Here is a 26,219-nt window from a genome sequence, read left to right on the forward strand (position 1 = left end):
TGGAGTCCAAATATGAACTTGAATTGATATCACATGCACCAAAATAAAATTACATAAGCATCTACTCATTTTAAGTTAAATCTTGAAATATACAACAACAATAACCAACCAACCAACTAGTGAAATCCCATAACATGGGATCTAGGGAGGGTAAAGTGTACGCAAACCTGACTCCTATCAAGGTAGGACAACTTTTTCTGAAAGACCCTTAGCTCAGTAAAATCAAAAAAAACAAGTCAGATAAGAATAAGAAGTTCAAAGCGATATGAAAAGGCAAGTAACGAAAGCAACCTAGATAAGATAGAGCAATCAAAGTACAAAAAGTAATGAAAGTAATAAATAATAATAGACATCAGACCACAGGAAATTATAGTGCGCTAATACGCCTACTAATAAGGAAGAATAATGAGACTATGAACTAGTCTTCTACCCTAATGTGGGTCCTCCACACCCTCCTATCTAAGGTCATGTCCTTGGTAAGTTGTAATTGCATCATGTCTTATCTAATCACATCTCCTCAATATTTCTTCGGCCTACCCCTACCTCTTCTGAAATCATCCATGGCTAACCTCTCACACCTCCGCACTGGGGCCTTTGTATCTCTCCTCTTCACATGCCCAAACTATCTCAGTCGCATTTTCCGCTTCTTGTCTTCCACCGAGACCACTCCAACCTTGTCCTGAATAGCCTCATTTCTAATCCTGTCACTCCTGGTTTGCCTACACATCCATATCAACATTCTCATTTCAGTAACTTTCATCTTTTGAATGTGAGATACCTTAACTGGCCAGCACTCCGCCCCGTATAACATAGTCGGTCTAACCATCACTTTGTAGAACTTGTCCTTAAGTTGTAGAGGCACCTTTTTGTCACATATAACACCCGAAGTGAGCCTCCATTTTATCCACCCTACCCCAATACGATGTGTGACATCATCGTCAATCTCTCCGCTGCCTTGCATAATAAACCCAAGGTACTTAAAACTACTTTTCTTTTGGATGACCTAGTCACCAAGCCTTACTTCCCTGCCAACCTCCTGAGATATTTTAAGGTATCAAATTGATGAGCATCCTAGAGGTGACTAACAACATGTATATAAGTAGACAAAGGAAAGGAAATAAAAGAAAAAATATATTCAAGTAACTAAAGGATACAAAATTAATATATATGTTATACTAACTCAAATTTTAAAGAAAGAATTAAATCAATTAGGTCATTAAAGTTCTAACTAAATAATAACTTAAGCATATTTTTGTTATCTAAATCATGCTAAAAGAATAAATTGAAAACGTGAAAATCTATATTGTCAAAGAAAACTACTTGGAAAAATAATGAACAAAACTATGTGCTTTAATGAAATAATCCTAACATATGCTAGCTAATTAATCCTAACACATGCTAACTATAATAAATTTCTATCATTAATCTAATTATTCTTAATACATGCTAACTAAAAAAATATACAAGACTACGAATCAACTAAATGTAAAATATGAAATAATTAAATAAAATAAAGTTGAAAAAAGATTTTACCTCTTTTCAGGTAGCGAGACTGAAAACGACAAGCAAAAGACAACTTCACCACCACCTAAGAGCTTGACGGAACTTCAATCCACAAAAAAAAAATTAAAAATTTAGACTCGAACTTTTATGGGTTCAACATTATAAGAACTCTGTTCTTAGCCTAAATTTCGAATTCAATCTCCTATTTTTCTCGAAGAAAAATATAGATTGAAAGTTAGAAATTTTTACAACTTTTAAGCTGGGGACAAGAGTACAAATCCTAGCCAAGTAAAGGAAATTTATAATTTTGGGGTGGCTAAAAAACCTCCCTCTTCGTAATGAGAGTATAAGCCTTTATATAGGCTTCAAAAATATATAGGCTTCAAAAACCTCAAATCCCTCAAGGACTTTCGATGTGGGAGATTGAAATATATAGGCTTCAAAAACCTCAAATCCCTCAAGATATAATGATATAGAAATATGTATATTATACTAAAATTTATAAAAAAGATAAAAATAGTTAAGAATAACATGAAAATATCTTTATTTTTTATTAAAACTAATTATTTCAAAAATATTCGAAATTCAAAGAAACTCGATAGCTAATTTGCGTTGTGGAGGGGCAAAATTGGTGTCAACAATAGGCATATAACAACAACAACAACCCAGTGCAATCCCACATCGTAGGGTCTGGGGAGGGTAAAGTGTACGCAGACCTGACTCCTACCAATGTAGGACAACTGTTTCCGAAAGACCCTAGGCTCATTAGAAGCATAAAAAAAGGTCAGACAAGAGTATTAAAAGTAGATAAATAGATAACGAAATAATCAAAGCACAAAAAGCAGTAGGTATTATTAGAAAGTAACATAAATACCATAAATCAAAGTACAAGGAATCATAGTGCATTAATACGCCTACGGCTAAGGGGGAGAAATGCCACTATGTGCTAGCCTTCTACCCTAATGTGTGTCCTCCATACCCTCCTATCTAAGGTCATGTCCTCGGTAAGTCGTAAATGCGTCATGTCCTGTCTGATCACCTCTCCCCAGTATTTCTTCGGCCTACCCCTACCTCTTCTGAAACCATCCATGGCCAACCTCTCACATCTCCGCACTGATGCATCTGGGACTCTCCTCTTCACATGCCCAAACCATCTCAGTCGCGTCTCCCGCATCTTGTCTTCCACCGAGGCCACTCCTACCTTGTCTCGAATAACCTCATTTCTAATCATGTCGCTCCTAGTATGCCCACACATCCATCTCAACAATAGGCATATGTGTATATGAATAGGGAAATATGCTAGTTTTTGTATGAAATGATAAATTTCTGGCCTGTTTTGTTATGAGCCTATTCTTGATGATAAAATGTTAAATACTAAGTGTAATTGTGGTTGTTTACACGTTGGAATTGGGTATCACGATTTGACACATAAATGGATCGGGTATATGAGTGGCAGCGGAATTGGAGCTTACCGATATTGTTACCGGTCCTCGTTCGATTCCGTCCTCATTCGTTAAGCTTCGATAGGGGTAGGGGTAGGGAGGTTTGGTAGGGGGAACGTGATGGGTGGGCATGGGGGTATCTGTCCGTTCCTGTCCGGTTTGTGTCGGTATGGGTCCGAAATTTATACACGAAAATTTAAATTTTTTATTTATAAATTAGCCATTATATAGCCATTGAGAGGGCTCACCCCAACGGCTCTATCAGTCCATCAGCCCCCTAAACAGTCTGCCTATCCCCCAATTTTTTATAATACCCTAAAGTTTATAAAAAATACAATTAGATCCTTTTTTAACTGTAAAAAACCCCACCCCCTTATAATTTTTTTACACTACTTTCTACTCTCTCAACTCTCAACACTCAACTCTTTCAAGTTTCATTACTTCTAAAATACTTTCTTAAGTATTCTGAAATTTTATTAATTTGGAAAATTTTGGTGGATTATTTTGGAGCATCTTCAAACTTCAAGTTTCATCAATTTTCGGCTTTTACGTCTGCTTTTACGCAGACGTTTGGTACATTCGTTCTAACTTACAATTTTCATCTATTTAGTCTGTATAGTTTACTTAATTATTTGTTTGTGTTTAATTTACCTATTATATTTAATTTGCCTATTTCTATAATTTTAAAAGTTTACTTATTAGTCTTTACTAGTTTAATTATTTATTTGTTTGTCTTTAATTTTTGTATTATATTTAATTTGCCTGTTTATAAGATTTTAATATGGATTCTGGTGATAAAAATATTTCAAGAAAAGGTAAAAAATTAATTTTGGGTAGTGTTGCTAATGTTTTAACCAAAAATAAATAAATTTGATAGTAGTTCTTCTAAATCTAAAATTAGACAACCATCATTACGTATTAACACGGATGATTATACACATGTAAATGAACTTGTTTTGATATTGATAGTAATACTCAATTAGACCATGAATATTTAGATAGAAGATATGGTAATTTTGATGAATCACTAGATTATGATGATGATAATGTAGTTAATGATGATATTGATACTTTTGATGATGATGAAACTGAGCCACATACGGCTACTAGTCCTTTTTGTGCTCCTGCTCCCGCTCCCATTCTCCCTGTACATCCTAGTAGAGCTAAGCCTAAGCCTGAACGTAAAAAAAATCCGTTGTTTGGCAATTTATGACTCAAAGTGAAGATAAAACTCAAGCAATTTGTAATAAATGTAAACATGTCATGACTATAAAATTGCGGGAAAGGATGGTGGTACAGGATATTTACGAAATTATTTGATGGGTTGTACAGGATAATAAAAAAATGGTACACCCCTTCCTGGTGGATCTGTGGGGCTCTAACATGGTACAATCAACATTAAACCCTTTTAATATTTCTGGCCCTAGTACACATTGATCATATAGTAGAGAAAGAGATCTAGAAAAAATGGTTAAAATGATTGTTGTTACTGGATTGCCTTTTAGTTTTGGTGAAAATCTTGGTTTTATTCATTACATTAGATTAGTGTATAATCCATCGTTTAATAGTTTTTCAAGAAACACTATTAAAAAGACCATTTTTATTATCAAGGCCAATATTTTCATTATCTTCGTTGTTTATTTAATTATAATACTTATAGAATAACTATAACTTCTAATATGGGTCATCGTGTAAATGGCAATGATTATTTTATAATTATTGGTCATTAGATTGATGAAAATTTTAATTTACAAAAACATATTTTGGGTTATAAAAGTTGTGAAGTTTCAAAAATCGGTGTTTATATTGCTCAAACTAGTTTAGGAGTTACATAATTTTTTGGAATAACTAATAAAATAGTGAGTGTCGGTTTAGATAATGTTTCTAATAATACATTTGCTAGTGATATTTTAAAAGATGTACTTAGCCTTATTTATGATGACATTTTTCATATTAGATATGTTGCACATATATATAATTTAATTATTAGTGATGGTATAGCAATGTATAATAATGGTTGCATTAAATGTGAAGATGCATATCATTTTATTTTTAAATGTCAAGTAAAAGCTAGACTTAAAGAATTTGAAAATAGGTGTCATGAATTTAGTCTTCCATATAGAAAAATTTCAAGAACTGTTGCTACCATGTGGAATTCTTTATATGAAATGCTTAAGGTAGCTTATAAATATAGAAAACCTTTGCAAATGGTTTGGAATACTCATAACGTAGATAAGGATTATAGACTTTCAAAAACAGACTGGATGACATAAAAGAACTTGTAGAGTTTTTAAATTTTTTTTACTTAGCTACGAATCAAATTTCTGTACTTTATTACCCTACTATTTATTCTGTTTTATCAAATATTTGTGCAATTTTGACTAAATTTTATGACTATAGAAATAAACAAAGACTTAAAGATTCTATTACTAAGATAATTGAAAATTTTTAAAAATATTTTTTTCCTATTCCTCAAATTTATTTAACTGCTTGTTTATTAAATACAACATACAAAGAAGTTGGTGCATCACTAATGGTTGAAAAAATTTATTTAAATTTAGGTATTAAAGATGTCAAAGAACCTAGTTTATCCATGGTTAAATATAGTATTAAAAATAAAGCTAGAAAATTATATGACTTGTATAATTCTACTATTTTAAATGAAATAGTACGTCAAGAAGAACCCCAAACATCTAAGTGTAATTATTCTGAAGATAATATTGATGATATGTTAGAAAGTTATCTAGGACTTACTTCTAACGAAAAAATGATTTTGATAAATATCCTAATCAGAAATTGGAAAGCATTAAGGATGCAGAAGGTAAATCCGTCCTTTTGAATTGGTGGAGAAACCACAGAAAGACTTTTCCAAAGTGTAACATCCCTCAAAAATTTTCCCTAAGATTCAAATCCTTTTTGTATTTGGGTGGGGTCGAACCCGAGTATTTTGAAGTATGTTCATGAATTAAGATGAGTCTCTGAGGGATTGAGCAGTGTTAGAGGTGATGTGGGGTCACCAAGGACCCCTAGGACCGAGCTAAGTCCAAAGGATCCATCGCGGCTAAGTTTTTGGATGAGTTGTCCAAGGGGTCGACTTCTAACGACCCTACCTTTTGAAAGACATCAATCTAAGTAGCCCACGACCTATTAAATCAAAGGTCGTCGAGTTTTCTTTCCAATGCCACCAAGAATGTGAATTTTGGAGTTCAGAATCGAAAGATATGACGATCCTAAGGCGAACTAGCACGGTAGGAATTCCATTTTTGGCCTGGGTTACAACTACTGGGGAAATGGACTTGGCGCTATAAGGGCGTGACGCGCCACTATCGCGCTAGAAACATGCCTCAGTAGTTTGGTCTCTGGCGCGGCACGCCACTGCGAGGTGTGCAGGTTTTTAGGCGAAATTGGCCTTGGCGCTGTAAGGGCGCGATGCGCCACTATTGCGCCAAGGGCATTTTGGCCTAATTTTCAGAATTTTGGAAGGAGGGCAATTTGGTAATTGTCCCAAATTATATATATACACAAGCCTTGAACATTTTGGGAACAAATTTTCAGCCCTCACTCTCTCTCTAAAAAGCCCTAGGAGCTTCTCTCTCTCTCTCTCTTCTTCTTCTCCTCCATTTCCAATAAAAGAGTCCAAGAGCTTCAAGATTTGAGTCCTTCATTGAAGACCCAACATCAAGGTTTTTCTTCAAGTCTTCACCAAGGTATGTAAGGCTATCTAAAACATGGGTTGAGTCCACCCATGTGCCCTACTCTTTCTTTGAGGTTAGATGTTCATGAAAATAGAGTTTCTTGGTATGGTTTATGCTTGTATGAATTTTGTCCCCTATGTATTTGATTCTATATGTGTTGATGTTGTTGAGCCAAGGAGTTCCTAAATTGAGCCTTTATGTGAGTATGAGTCGATGAAGATGAAGTTGTTAAATATGTTTTATTAATCTCCTTAACTATGTGGATTATGATAAAAGAGGTTATTTTCCTAAGAAATGTTGCTTATTATAAAAATGTAAATTTAAAGTCTTGAAATTGTGATGAGTCTCAAAGATTTCTCATATGGATGGAGGAAATGATTGATTATATCTAGATGTTGCTATATATGTGCATTTAAATTTCTTTTGAAGATATGATTGAGATTGATCGGATAGTATGATTAGAAGAGATTTGATTGTAATAGAGTTAATGAGTTGACAAGGTTGTAATGAGACTTGTCTATGTGATTTGATTGGATGGAGTTTTATGAGCATTGAGTCTTGGAAGGAGTATCGAGCACCGAATAGTACTCTGAGTCAGATTGAGTTGAATTGTCTGTGAGTAGTCCCGTCTAAATCATATTTTTGTTTAGACTTAGGACATTTGATTGAGTTGTTATCCCTCTTGAGTTGAGCTTCCGAGTTGATTAATTCTTCCTTGATATTCGTTGTATTCGGCCATTTTACATACTCGTACATTCCATGTACTGACGTCATTTGGCCTGCATTATTTCATGATGCAGAGACAGGTACTAGAGATCATCAACCGGCGTTCCGTTGAAGATCCGCATACACTTCCAGCTAGTTGGTGAGTCCTCCTAGTTCCCAGAGGATATTGAGCCTTCTTGTACAGTTTTGTTGTCATTTCTTTTATTTTGATTATTGGTAGCCATGGACTTGTCATTGGCACCTTTTAGACTTGGATAGAGGCTTCATAGACTGGAGTGTGGGGAGGTTGAACGGTTAATTCAAGGAGTCTTATTATATTTATTATTGAATTGATGAATGCTTGGCCTCCGGCCCTCATATTGTGAATAGTATTTCATTAATTGAGTTTCCGCTAAGAGAATGTGATTGAATGAATGTGTGACTGGACCAGGTGGTTCGCTCGGAGGTCAGAAATGGCCTTCGGGTGCTGGTTACGTCTAGGGTACCCTCTCGGAGCGTGACAAACATGGTATCAGAGCACAGAGTTCAAGTGTCCTAGGGAGTCTATGAAGCCGTGTCTAGTAGAGTCTTGCTTATGGGTGTGTTGTGCACTACACTTATAATCAGGAGGCTATAAGACATTAGGAATTGTTTCACCTCTTTCATACTCTGAATTCGTGCGATAGAATTAAACTCTATAAAACTCCTTTCTAAGTCGTGCGTTTATACGTTACAGATAATGCTTCCAAAACGTACTGCTAGCCAGAGGAATGTTGATAACGCCGAGATGCCCCAAGCAGAGGTACGTCCAGCAAGGGCTAGGGGCCGACCTGCGAGGTATGCGGAGGCAACCAAAGTGCCTGCTACTCCGCTTACATCCTCGTCAGAGGCAGAATTTAGAGGAGCGATTGCAATGCTCACGCAATTAATGGCTGCCTAAAATGATAACCAGAGTTCGCCGACTCTCAGCTCTAGTTCCCAAGAGCCATCTGCTGCCACTAGAATTAGAGACTTTCTGAGAATGAATCCGCCGGCATTCACGGGTTCTAAGGTCGATGAAGATCCCCAAAACTTTATTAATGAGATGTGGAAAATTCTAAAAGCTATGCATGCTATGGAGATTGAGGGGGTCGAGTTGGTGTCCTATTAACTCAAAGATGTGGCGAACATTTGGTATAACTAATGGGAACAGGGTAGGGGTGAGGATGTTGAACCTTCTAGATGGGATGAATTTGAAGGAGCCTTCCTTGACCACTTCTTTCCCCGAGAATTGAGGGAAGCGAAAGTGGAGGAATTTATAAATCTGAAATAAGAAGGCATGACTGTTAAGGAGTATAGCCTGAAGTTCATCCAGTTATCCAGGTATGCTCCAGAAATGATCCCAGATGTGAGGTCAAAGATGAGGAAGTTCGTCTTCGAGTTAGGGAGGCATGTGAAGAAGGAGTGCAAAGCAACATTGTTGATCTCGGACATGGATATTTCCAGGTTGATGGTGTATGCTCAACAGGTAAAGGATGAGAAGAGGAAAGACAGAGAGGAGCATCTGAGCAAAAAGGCAAGATCAGCTGGGCATGAGAGTGAACAGAGGCAAAACAAGGGCAACAGGTCCTTCTTCCAAAAGAGGCCTCCCAATTATGCCTCATCTACCGCAAGTGCACATATGCCACAGAACAGGTATGATCGGCAGGGACAAGGTCGCCAGAATCTCAGACCCCAGGGTTCTCAATCCCAAACTAGCGTGGGTCAAGGTTCACAAGAGAAGCCCACATGCGTCAAGTGTGGTAAGCTTCACTTAGGAGAGTGCAGAGAGGGAAGGATGGGTTGTTATAAATGCGGCCAAATAGACCATTTTCAAAAGGAGTGTCCAGCATGGGGGAACAGAGTCCAGTTCTCTACCACCGCACCACCGGCTAGGGGTAATTAGAGGGGCACTACTTCAAGTACGAGTGGAGGTACAAACCGCCTATATGCTATGGGTAGTCGCCAAGATCAGGAGAACTCTCTAAACGTTGTGACGGGTTTGATTCGAGTCTCTTCTCTTGATTGTTATGTGTTGATGGATCCGGGTGCCACCCTATCTTTTGTGACTCTTTACGTGGCTAGTAAATTCAATAAAATTCCCAAATGTCTTCTTGAGCCTTTCAGTGTAGCTACTCCTGTCGGTGATCCTATCTTAGCTGAGAGAGTCTATAGGGATTGCACTATGTCAATTTATCACAGGGATACCTTGGCTGACTTGGTTGAGTTAGACATGGTTGAGTTCAACGTGATCCTTGGCATGGACTGGCTTTATGTCTATTATGTCTCTATTGATTGTAGAACTCAGATTGTCACATTCAAATTCCCGAATGAAGCTGTCATAGAGTGGAGGGGTAGTCCTGTTATGCCTAAGGGTAAGTTTATTTCATACCTTAGGGCCAGGAAGCTAATCTCAAAAGGGTGTGTTTATCACATTGTCCGAGTGAAAGATGACAGTATTGAATCTCCATCCCTTGAGTCGGTTCCGATTGTCAACGAGTTTCCGAATGTCTTTCCTGAAGATCTGCCTGGAGTCCCTCCTAATAGGGAGATTGACTTTGGGATTGATGTTCTTTCTGATACTCAGCCTATCTCAATTCCTCCTTATAGAATAGCCCCAGCTGAGTTGAAGGAGTTGAAGGAGCAATTGAAGGACTTGTTAGATAAGGGATTTATTAGGCCGAGTGTCTTACCATGGGGAGCTCCGGTCCTATTTGTCCGAAAGAAAGATGGGTCCCTTAGAATGTGTATCGACTACAGGCAGCTGAATAAAGTCACCATAGCAGAGGTAAAGGAGAAACAAGATCAGGATCCCATCCTCCTCCAGTTGAAGGAAGTTGTTCACAAACAAGGAGTGATGGTTTCCACCCAAGGTGGAGATGGTGTGTTGAGGTACCAAAGTAGATTGTGTGTGCCGGATGTCGATGATGTTCGAGAGAGGATTATGGCCGAAGTGCATAGTTCTAGGTACTCCATTCCTCCAGGCTCCACGAAAATATATCATGATTTGAGGGAAATCTATTTGTGGAGTGGGATGAAGAGGGATATTGCGGAATTTGCTTCCAAGTGCCCGAATTGCCAACAGGTGAAGGTTGAGCATCAAAGGCCATGTGGTTTAGCTCAAAATATAGAAATTCTGGAATGAAAGTGGGAAATGATCAATATGGACTTTATTACAGGTCTACCGAGGTCTCGAAAGCAACATGATTCGATTTGGGTAATTGTGGATAGAAAGACGAAATTGGCTCACTTCTTGGCGGTTAAGACTACTGACACCGCAGAGGATTATGCAAAGTTGTACATACAGGAGATCGTAAGATTACATGGGGTCCCTTTGTCTATTATCTCAGACAGAGGAGCTCAATTCACTTCCCAATTTTGGAAATCCTTTCAGAAGGGACTGGGTTCGAAGGTGAGCTTGAGTACAGCCTTCCATCCCCAGATAGATGGCCAAGCAAAGCGCACCATTCAGACATTGGAAGATATGTTGAGGGCATGTGTGCTTGACTTCAAAGGAAATTGGGATGATCACTTGCCTCTCATAGAGTTTGCATATAACAATAGCTATCATGCAAGCATTTAAATGGCTCCTTATGAAGCCTTGTATGGGAGGAGGTGTAGATCTCCCATTGGGTGGTTTGAAGTTGGTGAAGCCGAGTTGATTGGGCCCAATTTTGTTCATCAAGCCATAGAGAATGTGCGAGTTATTCGAGAGAGGCTAAAGACAGCCCAAAGCCGCCAAAAATCTTACACTGATGTGAGGAGGAGAGACTTAGAGTTTGAGGTGGGCGATTGGGTGTATTTGAAGGTGTCACCCAGGAAGGGTGTCATGAGGTTTGGAAGAAAAGGGAAGCTCAGTCCTCGATATATTGGTCCTTACCAGATTTCGAGGCGGATTGGGAGTGTTGCCTATGAGTTGGAGTTACCCTCAGAGCTAGCCTATATTCATCCGGTGTTCCACATTTCGATGTTGAAAAAGTGCTTGATGATCCCTCATTGGTAGTCCCCATTGATAGCGTTGGAGTTAAGGATAGCTTGTCTTATGAAGAGGTTCTAGTCCAAATTCTTGATCGCCAAATTCGCAAATTGAGGAACAAAGAGGTCGCCTCAGTCAAGGTCCTGTGGAGGAATCAATTTGTTGAGGAAGCCACATGGGAAGCGGAGGAAACCATGAAATCTAAATATCCTCATCTATTCGTGCCCACCGAGGAGAATGTTAAAGGTAATATCCATTTCCTTGACATTGAATCCATTTGTGCATTATGAGTCTTGATTGATAATTGATTGAAAATTTGATTGATTGAATGACTGAGTTTTGATTGTGATTTGCACCCCGAGTCTATTCTTAATTTTTCGTCATTCGAGGACGAATGATCCCAAGGGGGAGATAATGTAACACCCCTCAAAATTTTTTCCTAAGATTCAGACCCTTCTTGTATTCGAGTGGGATCAAACCCGAGTATTTTGAAGTATGTTCATGAATTAAGATAAGTCTCTGAGGGATTGAGCAGTGTTAGAGGTGATGTGGGGTCACCAAGGACCCCTAGGACCGAGCTAAGTCCAAAGGATCCGTCGCGGTTAAGTTTCAGGATGAGTTGTTCAAGGGGTCGACTTCTAACGACCCTACCTTTTGAAAGACATCAATCTAGTGGACCATGACCTATTAAATCAAAGGTCGTCGAGTTTTCTTTCCAACGCCACCAAGAATGTAAATTTTGGAGTTCGGAGTCGAAAGATATGACGATCCTAAGGCGAACTAGCACGGTAGGAATTCCATTTTTGGCCTGGGTTACAACTGCTGGGGAAATGGCCTTGGCGCTATTAGGGCGCGACGCACCACTATCGCACCAGAAACATGCCTCAGTAGTTTGGTCTCTGGCGCGGCGCGCCACTGCGAGGTGTGCAGGTTTTTAGGCGAAATTGGCCTTGGCGCTGTAAGGGCGCGACGCGCCACTATTGCGCCAAGGGCGTTTTGGCCTAATTTTCAGAATTTTGGAAGGAGGGCAATTTGGGAATTGTCCCAAATTATATATATACACAAGCCTTGAACATTTTGGGAACAAATTTTCAGCCCTCACTCTCTCTCTAAAAAGCCCTAGGAGCTTCTCTCTCTCTCTTCTTCTTCTTCTCCTCCATTTCCAATAAAAGAGTCCAAGAGCTTCAAGATTTGAGTCCTCCATTAAAGACCCAACATCAAGGTTTTTCTTCAAGTTTTCACCAAGGTATGTAAGGCTATCTAAAACATGAGTTGAGTCCACCCATGTGCCCTACTCTTGCTTTGAGGTTAGATGTTCATGAAAATAGAGTTTCTTGGTATGGTTTATGCTTGTATGAATTTTGTCCCCTATGTATTTGATTCTATATGTGTTGATGTTGTTGAGCCAAGGAGTTCCTAAATTGAGCCTTTATGTGAGTATGAGTCGATGAAGATGAAGTTGTTAAATATGTTTTATTAATCTCCTTAACTATGTGGATTATGATAAAAGAGGTTATTTTCCTAAGAAATGTTGCTTATTATAAAAATGTAAATTTAAAGTCTTGAAATTGTGATGAGTCTCAAAGATTTCTCATATGGATGGAGGAAATGATTGATTATATCTAGATGTTGCTATATATGTGCATTTAAATTTCTTTTGAAGATATGATTGAGATTGATCGGATAGTATGAGTAGAAGAGATTTGATTGTAATAGAGTTGATGAGTTGATAAGGTTGTAATGAGACTTGTCGATGTGATTTGATTGAGTTGATTGGATGGAGTTTTATGAGCATTGAGTCTTGGAAGGAGTATCGAGCACCGAATTGGGCAAGAGTATAGTCCATACTCGAACCCAATAACTGCATCGCCAAACATAGGGGGGATGGAACCGTTAAAGTCGGATGCTTCCCTGAGAGATTTGTCCTGACATTATAGGACCTGGTTGGATTGGATCCATGATTTGTTGATTCGTTCATACCCTGGCAAAGTATGAATGGATGCGGCAACAACGTCGGTTTGTTGTACTTTCACTGGCTCATAAGTGATGGTTGTCGGTTAAGAGAAACTCCCAAATAGGTCTTGATAGTACTCTGAGTCAAATTGAGTTGAATTGTATGTGAGTGGTCCCGTCTAAATCATATTCTTGTTTAGACTTAGGACATTTGATTGAGTTGTTATCCCTTTTGAGTTGAGCTTCCGAGTTGATTAATTCTTCCTTGATATTCGTTGTATTCGGCCATTTTACATACTCGTACATTCCATGTACTGACGCCATTTGGCCTACATTATTTTATGATGCAGAGACAGGTACTAGAGATCATCAACCGACGCTCCGTTGAAGATCCACATATACTTTCAGCTAGTTGGTGAGTCCTCCTAGTTCCCGGAGGATATTGAGCCTTCTTGTACAGTTTTGTTGTCATTTCTTTTATTTTGATTGTTGGTAGCCATGGACTTGTCATTGGCACCTTTTAGACTTGGATAGAGGCTTCATAGACTGGAGTGTGGGGAGGTTGAACGGTTAATTCGAGGAGTCTTATTATATTTATTGTTGAGTTGATGAATGCTTGACCTCCGGCCCTCATATTGCGAATAGTATTTCATTAATTGAGTTTCCGCTAAGAGAATGTGATTGAATGAATGTGTGACTGGACCAGATGGTTCGCTCAGAGGTCAGAAATGGCCTTCGGGTGCCGGTTACGTCTAGGGTACCCTCCCGGGGAGTGACACAAAGTTTCAACGGGTTGTTCAAAATTTGTTTGCTATTCAGGCATCTTCAGTAGCTTCAGAGGCAGCATTTAGTGCAGTCAGATTTCAAATATGAGAGCATAGGCATTCGTTAACATCTAATAGCTTAGAGATATCAATATTATTTAGAGATTAGATTAATGCGGAGCATAGAAATTTTGGACGTCCGGCACTACCTGCCCAATTTGAATATGATGTTGACAATATTTTGGCAGATTCAAGTGAAGACGGAATGGATGCATTTTAGGAACAAGCTATACAACCACTTTCAGAACAAGTAATTCAGAACAAGTAACTATACAAATGTTAGAAGAATTAAGACGACGCTATTTTGAAAAGTACAAATATTAAATAATTTGAGGCCTAATTAAAAAAGAACTCTTCCTGAAAGGTGGATGCGTAACTTAGGTACTCAACTCGATCTTGCAGCACGCGGGCACGAGTCTCCCTATATAAAGCAAATTCTTGGAAAAAACCAAGACAAATGAATTGAAAGAGCAAGTCTTCAAAAGGTTTATGGATGAAGTAATCGGAATGACAAGTGGAATACATAGAGTTGAACATAGTAAAATAAGAAATTGAAAGATTTCAGCAGTTGCGATTTTAAATTTTCTTCTAATATTTGTAAATTGTAATATAAATTGTACTAATTACTTTTTTATAAATAAAATGATAGGCTATTCACCTTAATTTTTTTTAAATTATTGTCTTCAATTTAATTTAAGTATTTTTCATGTATTTTAATTTTCAAATATTTTAAACTTTAAAACTTTAAACTTCAATTTTCAAAATCAATTTTTTCAAATTTGAAATTTAAACTTTAAAAGTTTAAATTTTGAATTTTAAACTTTAAAAACGTATTTTGGAAGAAATATTTAAATTAATAATGGATTTTAGAATTTCTTTCAATCATTAATTAAGTTAATTTAACTAATTAAAAAAACAATTAATCCGGAAGACTGGTCCGGTTCGTCCCGGTGCCGTCTCGGTATGTATCGGATCGGGACAACATTATAGGAATTACTGATTAGTACCGGTTCAGGTAGATACCAGTCAGGTTGTTCCATTTCTGGTATCGCTGTCAGCCATAATCGGGTGTCACGTTCCGACACAAATCTTGGACCAGGTGTCACGTTCCGACACAAGGTGAGTGTTTGTAGGTCCATGAGAGGACCCCTATGTGTAGTTATATGATTTTGAGGTTGTTGAACTGTGATCTTGCTGAGTAATATTTGAGATGACATTGATTAACTTAGTTTGTACATATTTATTTATTGTGTTGAGTTTACTTGTCCATGATCCACTTACTAGCTAACCGCATGTTCCTACCAGTACGTTGTTAACATTGTGTAGTGATACTACAATTGCTCTGTCTTTTGTTGAGTACAGGGCATATTCAGCCGCTTGCATAGAGACCTTGCCTAGAGGAGTAATGATCTTGTTCGAGTCTAAGGGTGAGCTATTCTGTCATGCTGTCGTGGACTCTCCCTCATTTATATTAGTCCTTCCTCTGGAACTTAGATGTTCAAACACTGATTTATTCGTTAATGACTTTCTTGTGGGAATTACATTCCCTTTTCTAGACTTGTTTAGTTTAGAGTTTTGGTACGATAACTTTCAGTTCTAAGATATTTTTGCATGTTAAGTTTGATTACTATATTGTTTTCTGAGTTTATGGGAACTCAGTATTTATTATCGTTTAAACTTGCTTCTGTATCTTTAAATTGTGTATATTTCGTAAATGTCTTAATTTGGATTGTAAGAATGGTTCTCCCACCGAATGATTAGCGTGTATATCGATCACGGTGGATTGGGATCGTGACACATAAACAATTAAAACCTTACACAAAAATTAACTAGAGTGACAGTTTAATTTTACTATAGTGTTAAGTGCTTAGTTTCGACAAACCTAAGGTATATCTAAAGTAAATATCTCAAAAGCCATCCAATTATTAAAAAAAAGTATCTAGTAAAGTCATTTTACATTGTTTTGCATCAATAATTTAGTTATTAAATTATTTTTAATTTAGTTTGATTTTGAATCACGAACACCAATTGCATTATAAATCGAATCATGAACCCATTGGACATGACACTTGAGTTATACTCTTTCGATTTATTTAGAAAAGAAGTGTTGCAAGTATTTAGGTAACTCAAAAGTCATAACACTTTAATATTTCTCCCACATTCAAGGGTGGGTGATTAATTTTTAAATATAGTGAATTTATCATAATTGAATCATTATATTTGTGTAGAATTTTTATAATATAAGGAATATAGGTATTTGATTTTCTCTTCACAAGTAGGGAATCATATCACAAGAGTTTTTAGTGTAATTTACTTTTAATTTTGTGAGGCTTCTTTACGTGATACAAACTTTACTGATTGGGTTTACACATAAAAATTTATAAGCTTTTATAAAAATATATCATCAATTTCTAAATCGAGACATGAATTCTATCACAATTAATTATTATTTCGTAAATGAATATTTTCTTCATTCAACTTATCACGTACATTGCTCTTACTACTATTATCAAGATTAAGAGTATATATGTGCATTTAATGGAGTAATAGAGAATACATATTTAATATAATGTAATAACACAAGAAGTTGGAACTATATGATTCCCGTAATTAAGATAAATTGTATTTAATTTTGTGTTACAATCATGACGATAGCTTGTCCAATTTTTACCTTAAATTGTGAATATAAATTTTATACTTATGAAAATCGATAATTTATTCTTCCATGTATAAGCTAGAACCTTATAGACTAAATAATCTACAACACGAAGAACGGATTGGATACACAAATGAATATATGATCTATTTAAAAATTTATTAGAAATTATTTCATAACAAATATTATATATATATATATATCCCAATAATTTTCCGTTTGAAATTTTCTCACGATAATTATTAAAATAAATATTATATCTAAATATTTGATTAATAATAAATGGAGAAACTATCTTAATAGACATACATCCATACCATATATACTAATTCTACTTATACTTTTAAATAATTATGTATCTTACCACTAATTAAGTGTTTGTTATCATATATTGAGGAAGATACTCCTAGATACATGTATTTTTGCTACCAAATACACTAAAAATAGGGAGAGATGCGAGCGAGATGGGGAGGAAGACGAGTGAGATAGTCATGTATCCTAAATTCATACGAATCACACTAGATACACATTAGGTACATGTATTTGTATGTATCTGTTGTGATTCACACGTATCTATGATACGAGATACACAGGAAAGTGGCGAGTGAGATGCAAGGGAGGCGAGCGAGATTTGCCTATGTATCCCAGATACATGCGAATCCACTTGGATACAGTGTATCTAGAACAAATTACACCTCATTCTGACTCCATGTATTTCGAGATACATGTATCTGGACGTATTTGGACACACCAAAATTTAGTAAGATTCGTAATATTACAACTTAAGATGTATTTAAGTAATTAACTCCTAAATTAGTGAAATTTCGGTAAGTGTCTGACAATGTATATCCCTAACACTTTGCAACCTCAGTTTAAGAATTAAAGAGGTACGGTAATAAATTTTGAAACAGGAGACAAACTCATGAAGTACATAAAAATGTAGACATAGGGTAACAATCATCATCAAGCAACATCAAATCATGAAACACCTTATTCTAATATTTATATTAGGGATCCAGGGAAGTTTATCCAACATTAATTATCTACAAAATGAGCTGTATTATTCATAAATAGATTATTATTTTTAGGGATGAAAAAAAAGGAGTGGCTTGAAATTGATGAACCCTACCATGAAAAATCTTCAATCTTGGATTATCAGTTGTCTAAGGAACAGAAAAACAAAGAACGTGCAGATGTACACCAGACATTATAAAAGCCTTTAAAAGGTTAAGGAAAAATGAAAAAGAAAAGCAAAAGTTAATTGAAAATGACAAATGCCTTAATGTCATTATGAACATTTGGAATTTGGGACCCAACCCCAACTAATTTTAATCAAAAGATGTGGCTTAGAGTTGCCCGGCCCCATTAAAAATATCTACTTTATTTTGGTATTGATAAATTGCAAAGTCCAGTTAGGTGTCTGCCGGGTGCGTACATCTATTTTATTCGGATCTCACTTTCTAAAATTTTCACAAAATATGTTATTTTTACTTTGGAGTTTGAACTAATTTGAATTTAGGCCATTAAAACCGTTAAATGGGAGCATTATTTATCAAGATTTTTTTCATTCACATGACACAAACCTGAGGCACGGAGATCCATTCCACCGCAACCTTGGTGGTACCTGGCCATATTCGAATGTTCACATCAGATGAAACAGTTTCACTGATATTTGTGGTCCGAATTAATTTGGGATTGAAGGGTAGTTAATTGCTTGATCATTTCTTGTCTAATTAACAGACAAAACAATTCTTGAAACTGCAGGGTCAAGTAGAGATATCTATCAGCTTTGATTTTGTATTTAATATTTTAGGTTGAGAAAAGTTTAACATTTCATTTTCCACATAATAGAGAAAAATAAATAAAAAGAATTTGAAGTGAATTATCTTTGCTGGCCACTTCCCACTGGCTTTTGGGGTTTGGAAAAGGGAAAAAAGAAGCAGCAAAGATATTATCTTTCTACTTACTACTTTATTAAGTTGTTTGGATTTGAGAAGGAATAGTACTTGGCTACCTTTTTGTAGATTCTTTAGAGGCTGAAAACTATAATCTGCATGTATTGACTATCCTATATTATTGTGCAGTGTATCTTAGCAATAATTTGTTATTATAAACACATTTTTCCAAAAGATGAGGCACATAAAGAAGAGGCACAATCTCTCTTAAGTTGATAAAGATTTCAAGTCACCAAGAAAAGAGATACTAATAGGGAGTGGCTCTCCAAACTAACTTTTGACATTGATTTAAATATGTTACACCTGTTGGATCTAAACATCTTTGTCTTTCACCTTCTAGTGTTAGCTGTAAAAAGGTATGTACATTAAAAAACACACAAAAGTAGAAACCAAGCCAGCTCTTATTGTTACCAGGAAAACTATAAACATAGCTTCCTCATGGCATTCCCCGGGTTTCATTGGATCACTTGAGAGATATTAGCCTCTCAGCTTTGCAACTGATCTGCGCGCTGTGTCTATCAGGCAGGAAATCCATGAAGTTGATTAAGTACTTCCCGTTGGAGCTCAATGGGAGAAAAAAGCATTATCTTAGCTTTGTTACTTTTTGGTTGCTAGGACCTAAAAACCCTCATCAGATAACACAGTCGTTCTTAATTTCAAGGGATGACCATCCTTCGGAGGTTCATAGGATCATCTTTAGGCACTTTGTTGGAAGGTGATAGATCTAGATAAAGCTGCAGGGTTAGTATGCAACACTGGAGATGTATTGGCGTTGTTGGGCTCGTCATTGCTTTTTGGTTGTAAGGCCTTGAAAAACCCTCCCCTGTTAGCAGAATCATATTTAATCCCAAGTGTTGACCATATAGAACTCTTAGCAGCTTCATCAGGATCATCAATCCGCAATGTCTTAGGGACCAAAATAGACCTCTCTGAATACTTTTGTTCTAATTGTTCTTTGCCCCCGGGATTGCTTGGCTTAAGCAAATCCCCTTCTCTTGAATGCTTCCCTAAAGGTGAAGTAGGATCAGAACCTGATGTTTTCTCGTTTGCTGCTCGCATAGGTGGACTTAGCCAAGGATTACTCCAAGGAGACACACCACAATTCCAATAAGGTGTAGGGAAGAATGGCATAGGGAAGGGAATGGGGCAAATAGCTGACACAGGAACTGCAGCATTCCATGGAAAAGGCCAAGGTACTCCATGGAGGCAAGGAACGGGAGATAGGATGCCATTTATATCATGCATAACTGCCTTGTGGGGCTCTCTTTTACCTTCTTCCACCATCATATTTGGAGTCGGGATGCTAGAACCCCTATAGCACTCATCCCTAGTATCTCCACCTTTGCAAGAAGAATTCATGACTTCAGCTTTGTGAGAACCATTTTGGATACCATTTGATGCCCTTTTCTCTGCTTGATTTAATGCAGAAGACATAGATTCACACAGGGGCAAGTCAGGACCAAAAGATAGAATAGTGCCATTTGGTTTGAATATTGGATGATGAATTAATCCATTTGGAGATTCAAGTCCTGCTGCTAGTAATCCTTCGGGAATACGATAATGAGATGCAAGATTCTTGTTCTTGCGACGACCAGCTCCCACAGGGAGATTCCTCATGGTACCACCAGCAGTCCAATACCTCTGGCAGCTCCTGCAGAAATGACGAGGCTGGTTGACATTGTTGTTATTATAGTAACAAAATTTTGTATCCGAACTATTGCAACGAGGGCATGGGAGAATTTTGTCTGGCTTCTTCAGATTGTTCTGCTCGGAATTTGCCGCATTAGTTAGTTCATTCTCAGTCTCAGATGATTTTACTGCTTGAGGGTCTTCATCAGTTGGAAATTTATGACTGTTCTCTGATTCAGATGAAGTCTTGGGATTTTCTGATTCTTCCATAATCTGATTTTGATCTCCCTCCTCAAATTTAGCTTCACTGACCTCTCTTGTTATATCATCCTAAAATCAAAACACAAAACTGCATAAGCTGCTTGTGAAATTGCAATTAAATATCTTACAGTAAACTATGTGAGCTAAATCCAATCTGCATAATAGTAAGAATCAAACACAGATAGTTAAATGACAAGTTCAAAACTTTTCCATAGAGGATCCCTCTTCAACTATGATAAACAAGACAAAGTACACAAACGTAAAGGGGAAACATCATTGAATAAACGCATAAATTATGATGCTGAAATACCAAATTTGGTTCTTTGAATTCTCAAATTAATCAATAATTCCTAAAAAAAAAAAAAAAAAAAAGAGGGCAGCAAAAGAACAATAAGCAGTGCCAGATCTAGAACTCCATATGGTTGATGGGTATGTTCTCACCCATTGCTTTCTGAATTGAACTACTTCCAAGAGAACAGACATTAAAAATTCATTAACAATTTAAGCAAAAAGAAGAAGCAAAATCACCAATTAGACGAACAGGAACCGATCCATTCCTTCTATTGAATCTATAAGTACCTTAACTCATTTGGGTCTCAATTTAATTCCACATAAATTACATAACGAAGTACCTTTTCAGCTTCTTGCTTTTCGTAGTTACTTCCTTCATTTGCTTCATCTTTCTCTGGACTGCTTGCTTTATTTCCCTCTAAACATCGATCCTGATCAGACCCATTTCTATTTCCCTCATATCTAACACCATCACTACCAGTTGAAGCCCTACCGTCGCTGGAGACGACCACCGGAAGTATCTTGCCAAACAGCTTGATCTCTGAATCACAGGTCATTTTCCAGACTAAAACGAAAAGGGGATTCAATAAAATGAAAAGGGAAACTGTAGGAAGACTCTACTATTCTCGTTTAGTATCCGACAAAGTCGCCGCCGGCGAGTTGACGACGTTTCGAAAGTGGTTTTTTTTTCTTTCTTTTGAAAGATACGGTTTTTAGAAGCAAACTCTGTTGGCGTTCTACTGAAAGTGATTTAGATATCGTTTAATTTAAACATGGTGCCAGGTCACCCACCCACTAATTTTCTCAGCCACAAGTTTTTAATGGTGGGTCCTTTATTACTAATTTAGTTTTTTTGTTTTTTTCCAAAACAATTTTCGTTGTTATTCGAGTAGTCGTGCTTTTTTTATTGTTTAAATTAAATAAAGAATTGTAGAGAAGTATTACTCCTTAGTCACTAGTTCAAATTTTTTATTAGAAAAGATGTACTTTTTGGTCCGTTGAGAAAAGGTAGAGACCTTAACATAGTTGGGAGAGTCTTTAGTATCAAGGGACTCCACAAGTGAGTGATCTACTACAAATCCGTTCAAAGTGATAATCCAACAAATCTATTCATTAATTTTTTTTATCAATTCCAACTCTTGAAAAAATAATACACAAGATTGGAATGTGAAAATTCTACCGCTTGAATCGCATTGGGAGTAATATATTTATTGTATTCTTTTTTTCTTAATTAAGTTTTTTTTCATTAGATTTTCTTGGTAATTAAGATTTTTAATGAGGCGGCTAACAAATGCACATTACTAAATACGTGTACTCTTTTTTCCTTCACCAAGACTTTTTTCCACTAAAGTTCTTCTTGTAAAATTTTAACTAGGCACATTATCTATTAATGAATATCTAAGGAGGAGTGTTATAAATACACTTAATTGTGGATATTCATTTATTACTCATATAAGCAATTCTACAAGCAGGTTCCTTAAATAACTTATAAGTAGTTCTACAAGCAGGTTCCTTAAACAGCTTATAAGCAGCTCTGCAAGCAAATTCCTATAAGCAGCTTTGCCAGCAACTTTAATTCTTCTATAAATAGGAAGTCATTTCAGTTTATTTGGATAATAAGTTTGAAGTGAATAAAATATCAATCTCTCTTTAAATATTTTTCTCTAGTGCATTTACTTTATAGTCTTTTCTTTTATAACAAATAAAAAAAAATCAAGACAAACTAATGTATTTTTGGGTATATATTCAAATTTTAACATACAATTATTTCTTGTACATATGTTATATCTTTATGCGTATCGAATTGTAGGAATCTCCTATTTAAGTTTTATCTTATTTTTTTCTTTTTCTTTTCCCCCTTTTAACCTTTTTATCTTTAACTTTTTCCTTTTCTTTTTCTTTACTTTTCTTACTTTCCTGGTCAAGCACTCATTTTCTTTTGAAAAATATCAAATTTTATTTTGTTTCTCCTTTACCTTCCAACAATTAAAATTAAGTAATCAAAAGATAAATTCTCAAATCTCAAACATGAATTATAAAAGAAGATATTAAAGAAATAGTGCAGAAAAACATATTATAAAATATGAAGAACCATAGATATCATTATACAATATTTATTCAATTTAGTAAATACCGAGTGAGATTAATTATGGGATTCAAACGTGTAAAGTTTCCAACTAAAATGTTACATATCTTTCCCGGTAAAGAAATGGGTCCATTTGATATGTTGGGAAAATGGCACAAATATGTTCAACCAATAAGATAGAATATCTAATGTTACACATGAATTTCACAAGATAAATTATGATTAACATTCTTCCTTCGACTTCTCTATCTTTAGGTACATAATTGTTGGTGAATAAATTATAAATTATAGATCAAAAAAAAGAATAAATAAATATTCAGATTGAGGCACAGATATCTTGCTTTTTTAAAGAAGATTCAAGTCCATTGTTGTACTCCGACAGCGCCATGTGACTTAAACAACTCCAAACTAATTAAAGAGTCCAAAGATTCACCAGTGAGAACATATAATTACTTTCTTTTATAGTGAATAAATTGAAGACCTAAAATCTCTTTTTTTGTCTCAACTTTCTCTTTCACTACACTAATCTCAAAATATAAACACAATATAGTGTTATTTTCATCTACAACACGATACTTCTCATCTACTTTTTCTCCCCTTAACACAAGGAAGAAGACATCTTTTATATATGTGTAGGATTTTTTTCATAAGTATATGTCAAGATGATCAATAATAATTTAAATTGTAATGGGATGATTAGAAAAAGATAATGTGAGACCCATGTCATACTGATTACATGGGTTAGAAGAAATAATGATACCACTAATATATCATGTACTTTAATAGTTTAATATGAAAATGCTTCTAAATTAACACCAACATACATAATCAATTCCCAATCTAACACAAAATAATTGAAAAGAAATCAAATAATATATTTAAATAACTACATATACTTTACCATACATAAGGCATAAGCTGCAAACTACAAAGTTGAAGCATCACAATGACACGTGAATGGAAAAATTTGGAAGAAACAAAAAAGAACTACTGTAATATGAAAGAAGATAAAAAGTATAGATATTAATGTATTAATTGCTCAATTTAATTGGAGATTAAAATGATTGTTGATTGTTGACAATGAAAGAAAAAAATGCGCAAAACCAATGAAATAAGAAGGCATAGTAGATATAAATGAATAAAACTGATTGTGGCCTTTTAATATTGGAGGGAAAAAGTGTAAAATAGGAGAAAAAAGATAAAATAAATTCCTTGACTTTAGGGAATGCCATATTATTATCTATTTTATACATAGCTTTATATTCCTTCTATCATAATTTAGTTGACATGATTTGTTTTTTGAAAATCAGATTATATGAATTGTGATCAATATTTTAAAATATAATTTTTTTCATCATATTAACATAAAAAAAATTATAATTTATAACATTTTAATATAGTTTTCGAATGTCAGATTGATTTACTTCAAAAACAAAAAAAAAAAAAAAAAAAAGGCTATCAAAAACGAAACAGCATAAAGCAGAGGAAGGAGTATAGTGGTAAGGTAGTTATGGTGCACGTGGTCTGTTCAAGGACTTAAAGTAGTTGGTATGATATGGGATATTAATTTATATTGTATTTAATTGAGGTATAAATATATTTTGATAAATTTTTATATCAAAGTTGCAATTACCTAAATCTTTAAAGTTGAAAGACACTGCAACTATATATGGAATGTAAAGAGCAGAAAATGAGAAGATAAGAACAACCCAAAATTTAATCATTCCTTCCACTTATAACTCTTAAATTTATCTAATTATCAATTCAATCCTCTTCTTTTGCATTTTGATTTAAAATTATGCTATCATCTCCTTCACACTTTTCCCCCCTATACCATTAATTATGTTATACTATATGCTTTTGTCTCTAGTGTATTTCATCCTTTTTGACTATTTATAGTACTAACTCATTAGCCTAAAGCATGTTCATTTATCAACTATTGTCTATAATGATTTCATAGTAGTAACTCTTTAGTTTAATGCATATTGATTTAGAGAAATATTGTTTATAATGACATAATAGTGGCAAAAATTAAAACGTAAAATTCAAGAAGAAAGTCCAAAGAAATAGTGAATTTACACTAGGAGCGCGTTGATATAAAGTTCTTTGTTCAAAATTATAGTACTAATTTTTCTTTTATCAAGAATATAGCATCAATCACTTAGCAGCATCTACACAATAGACTTTTTTTATTTATTAAATTGTCAAAATCTCTAGTATAGACGACTGTTTCAAATGGCTATACGTGTCTAGTCCTCCATTATCAACAGAAAGATATAAAGTGAATAGATTTTAAGTTTTTTTTTTTTTTGTAAAGCATTGAATTCAGAAGTTCTTTTAAAAAAAATAATTAAATTATCTCACAAATGAATTTGGTGCGTTGTCTGCGTAAGGTAGACAGCTCGACGATATCAATAAAAAGCTATATTATTCTAAAATATGGAACCATTTTAACGTAAGTGTCTTAATCAATGTCATTAATCAAAAGAGACTTATTTAAGTGGATGACACGTGTTAATCTTTGTAAATCCGAAGTCCTTTCCCCTATCTAGTAGGAACATTGGAGAGATAAGCATATGTCCTATTTAAAATTCCTAATACTCATAAGAATAGATAAAAAGTGCACGCCATATCCTTATGTCCTATTTAGGTGTAAAGTCCAGCTGATTATTGGTGTCTTATTACTAATATTATAAGATTAATCTTTACAAAGAGACCTTTAAATTTAAATCCCCCCTCGCCCCTCAACCGCCCTCTACCCCCACCAGCTTTCTAAAATCTAGGATTCATTTGGACCCTTCGTACTCTTTTAGTAGGGAAATAATAAATTGGTTTCCATTAGTTGAGGACAAGTTTCGATTTAGACATGTTGGGGCCAAAGAAATATATAAGAGTCCAAAATTAGGTAGCCACTCATAAAAAATCTTACTTTAATCTTTAGCAGAATGATAGGACTTTCGGAAGCCGAAGAGCTACTTCTGGACTTAAATAATTCCAAGCATCATCTTTTCGAAGATTTATTTAGTTTGGCTACAAAGACAGGCAATTTTGGGTTGGTATAACAAGAGTCCGAACAGCTTTTGATGGGATAAACTTCACAAGTAGCCATTATCAAGTTTCAAACTACATGTGAAACTCGAGGATCTTGTTGTGAAGCTTCACCTGTTGAATTTGAACTCCATAACATTAGCTATGAATACAATTGGGAGTTTGGTGAGGGCTAAT

General features: G+C 35.5%; 1 protein-coding gene across 1 annotated transcript; it reads right to left on the reverse strand.

Moving 5' to 3' along the window:
- Positions 1-18,972: 18,972 nt before the first annotated feature.
- On the reverse strand, positions 18,973-21,647 carry LOC129899721 (cyclic dof factor 1-like). The gene is made up of 2 exons (XM_055974754.1): positions 21,250-21,647; positions 18,973-20,686 (listed from the first exon to the last, which is right to left on the reverse strand). The coding sequence occupies exons 1-2, from the start codon at positions 21,463-21,465 to the stop codon at positions 19,424-19,426; spliced, it is 1,479 nt and encodes a 492-aa protein (XP_055830729.1). The 5' UTR covers positions 21,466-21,647; the 3' UTR covers positions 18,973-19,423.
- Positions 21,648-26,219: the final 4,572 nt, after the last annotated feature.

The sequence above is a fragment of the Solanum dulcamara genome, chromosome 8 (genome assembly GCF_947179165.1).
Source record: "Solanum dulcamara chromosome 8, daSolDulc1.2, whole genome shotgun sequence".
In the NCBI taxonomy this organism is placed as follows: Eukaryota; Viridiplantae; Streptophyta; class Magnoliopsida; order Solanales; family Solanaceae; genus Solanum; species Solanum dulcamara.

Coding starts and splice junctions, on each gene's coding strand:
- LOC129899721 (XM_055974754.1), bottom strand. CDS start 21,465: ATGACCTGTGATTCAGAGATCAAGCTGTTTGGCAAGATACTTCCGGTG. Junction 20,687..21,249: donor AAAAGCAAGAAGCTGAAAAG/GTACTTCGTTAT, acceptor TTTTGATTTTAG/GATGATATAACAAGAGAGGT.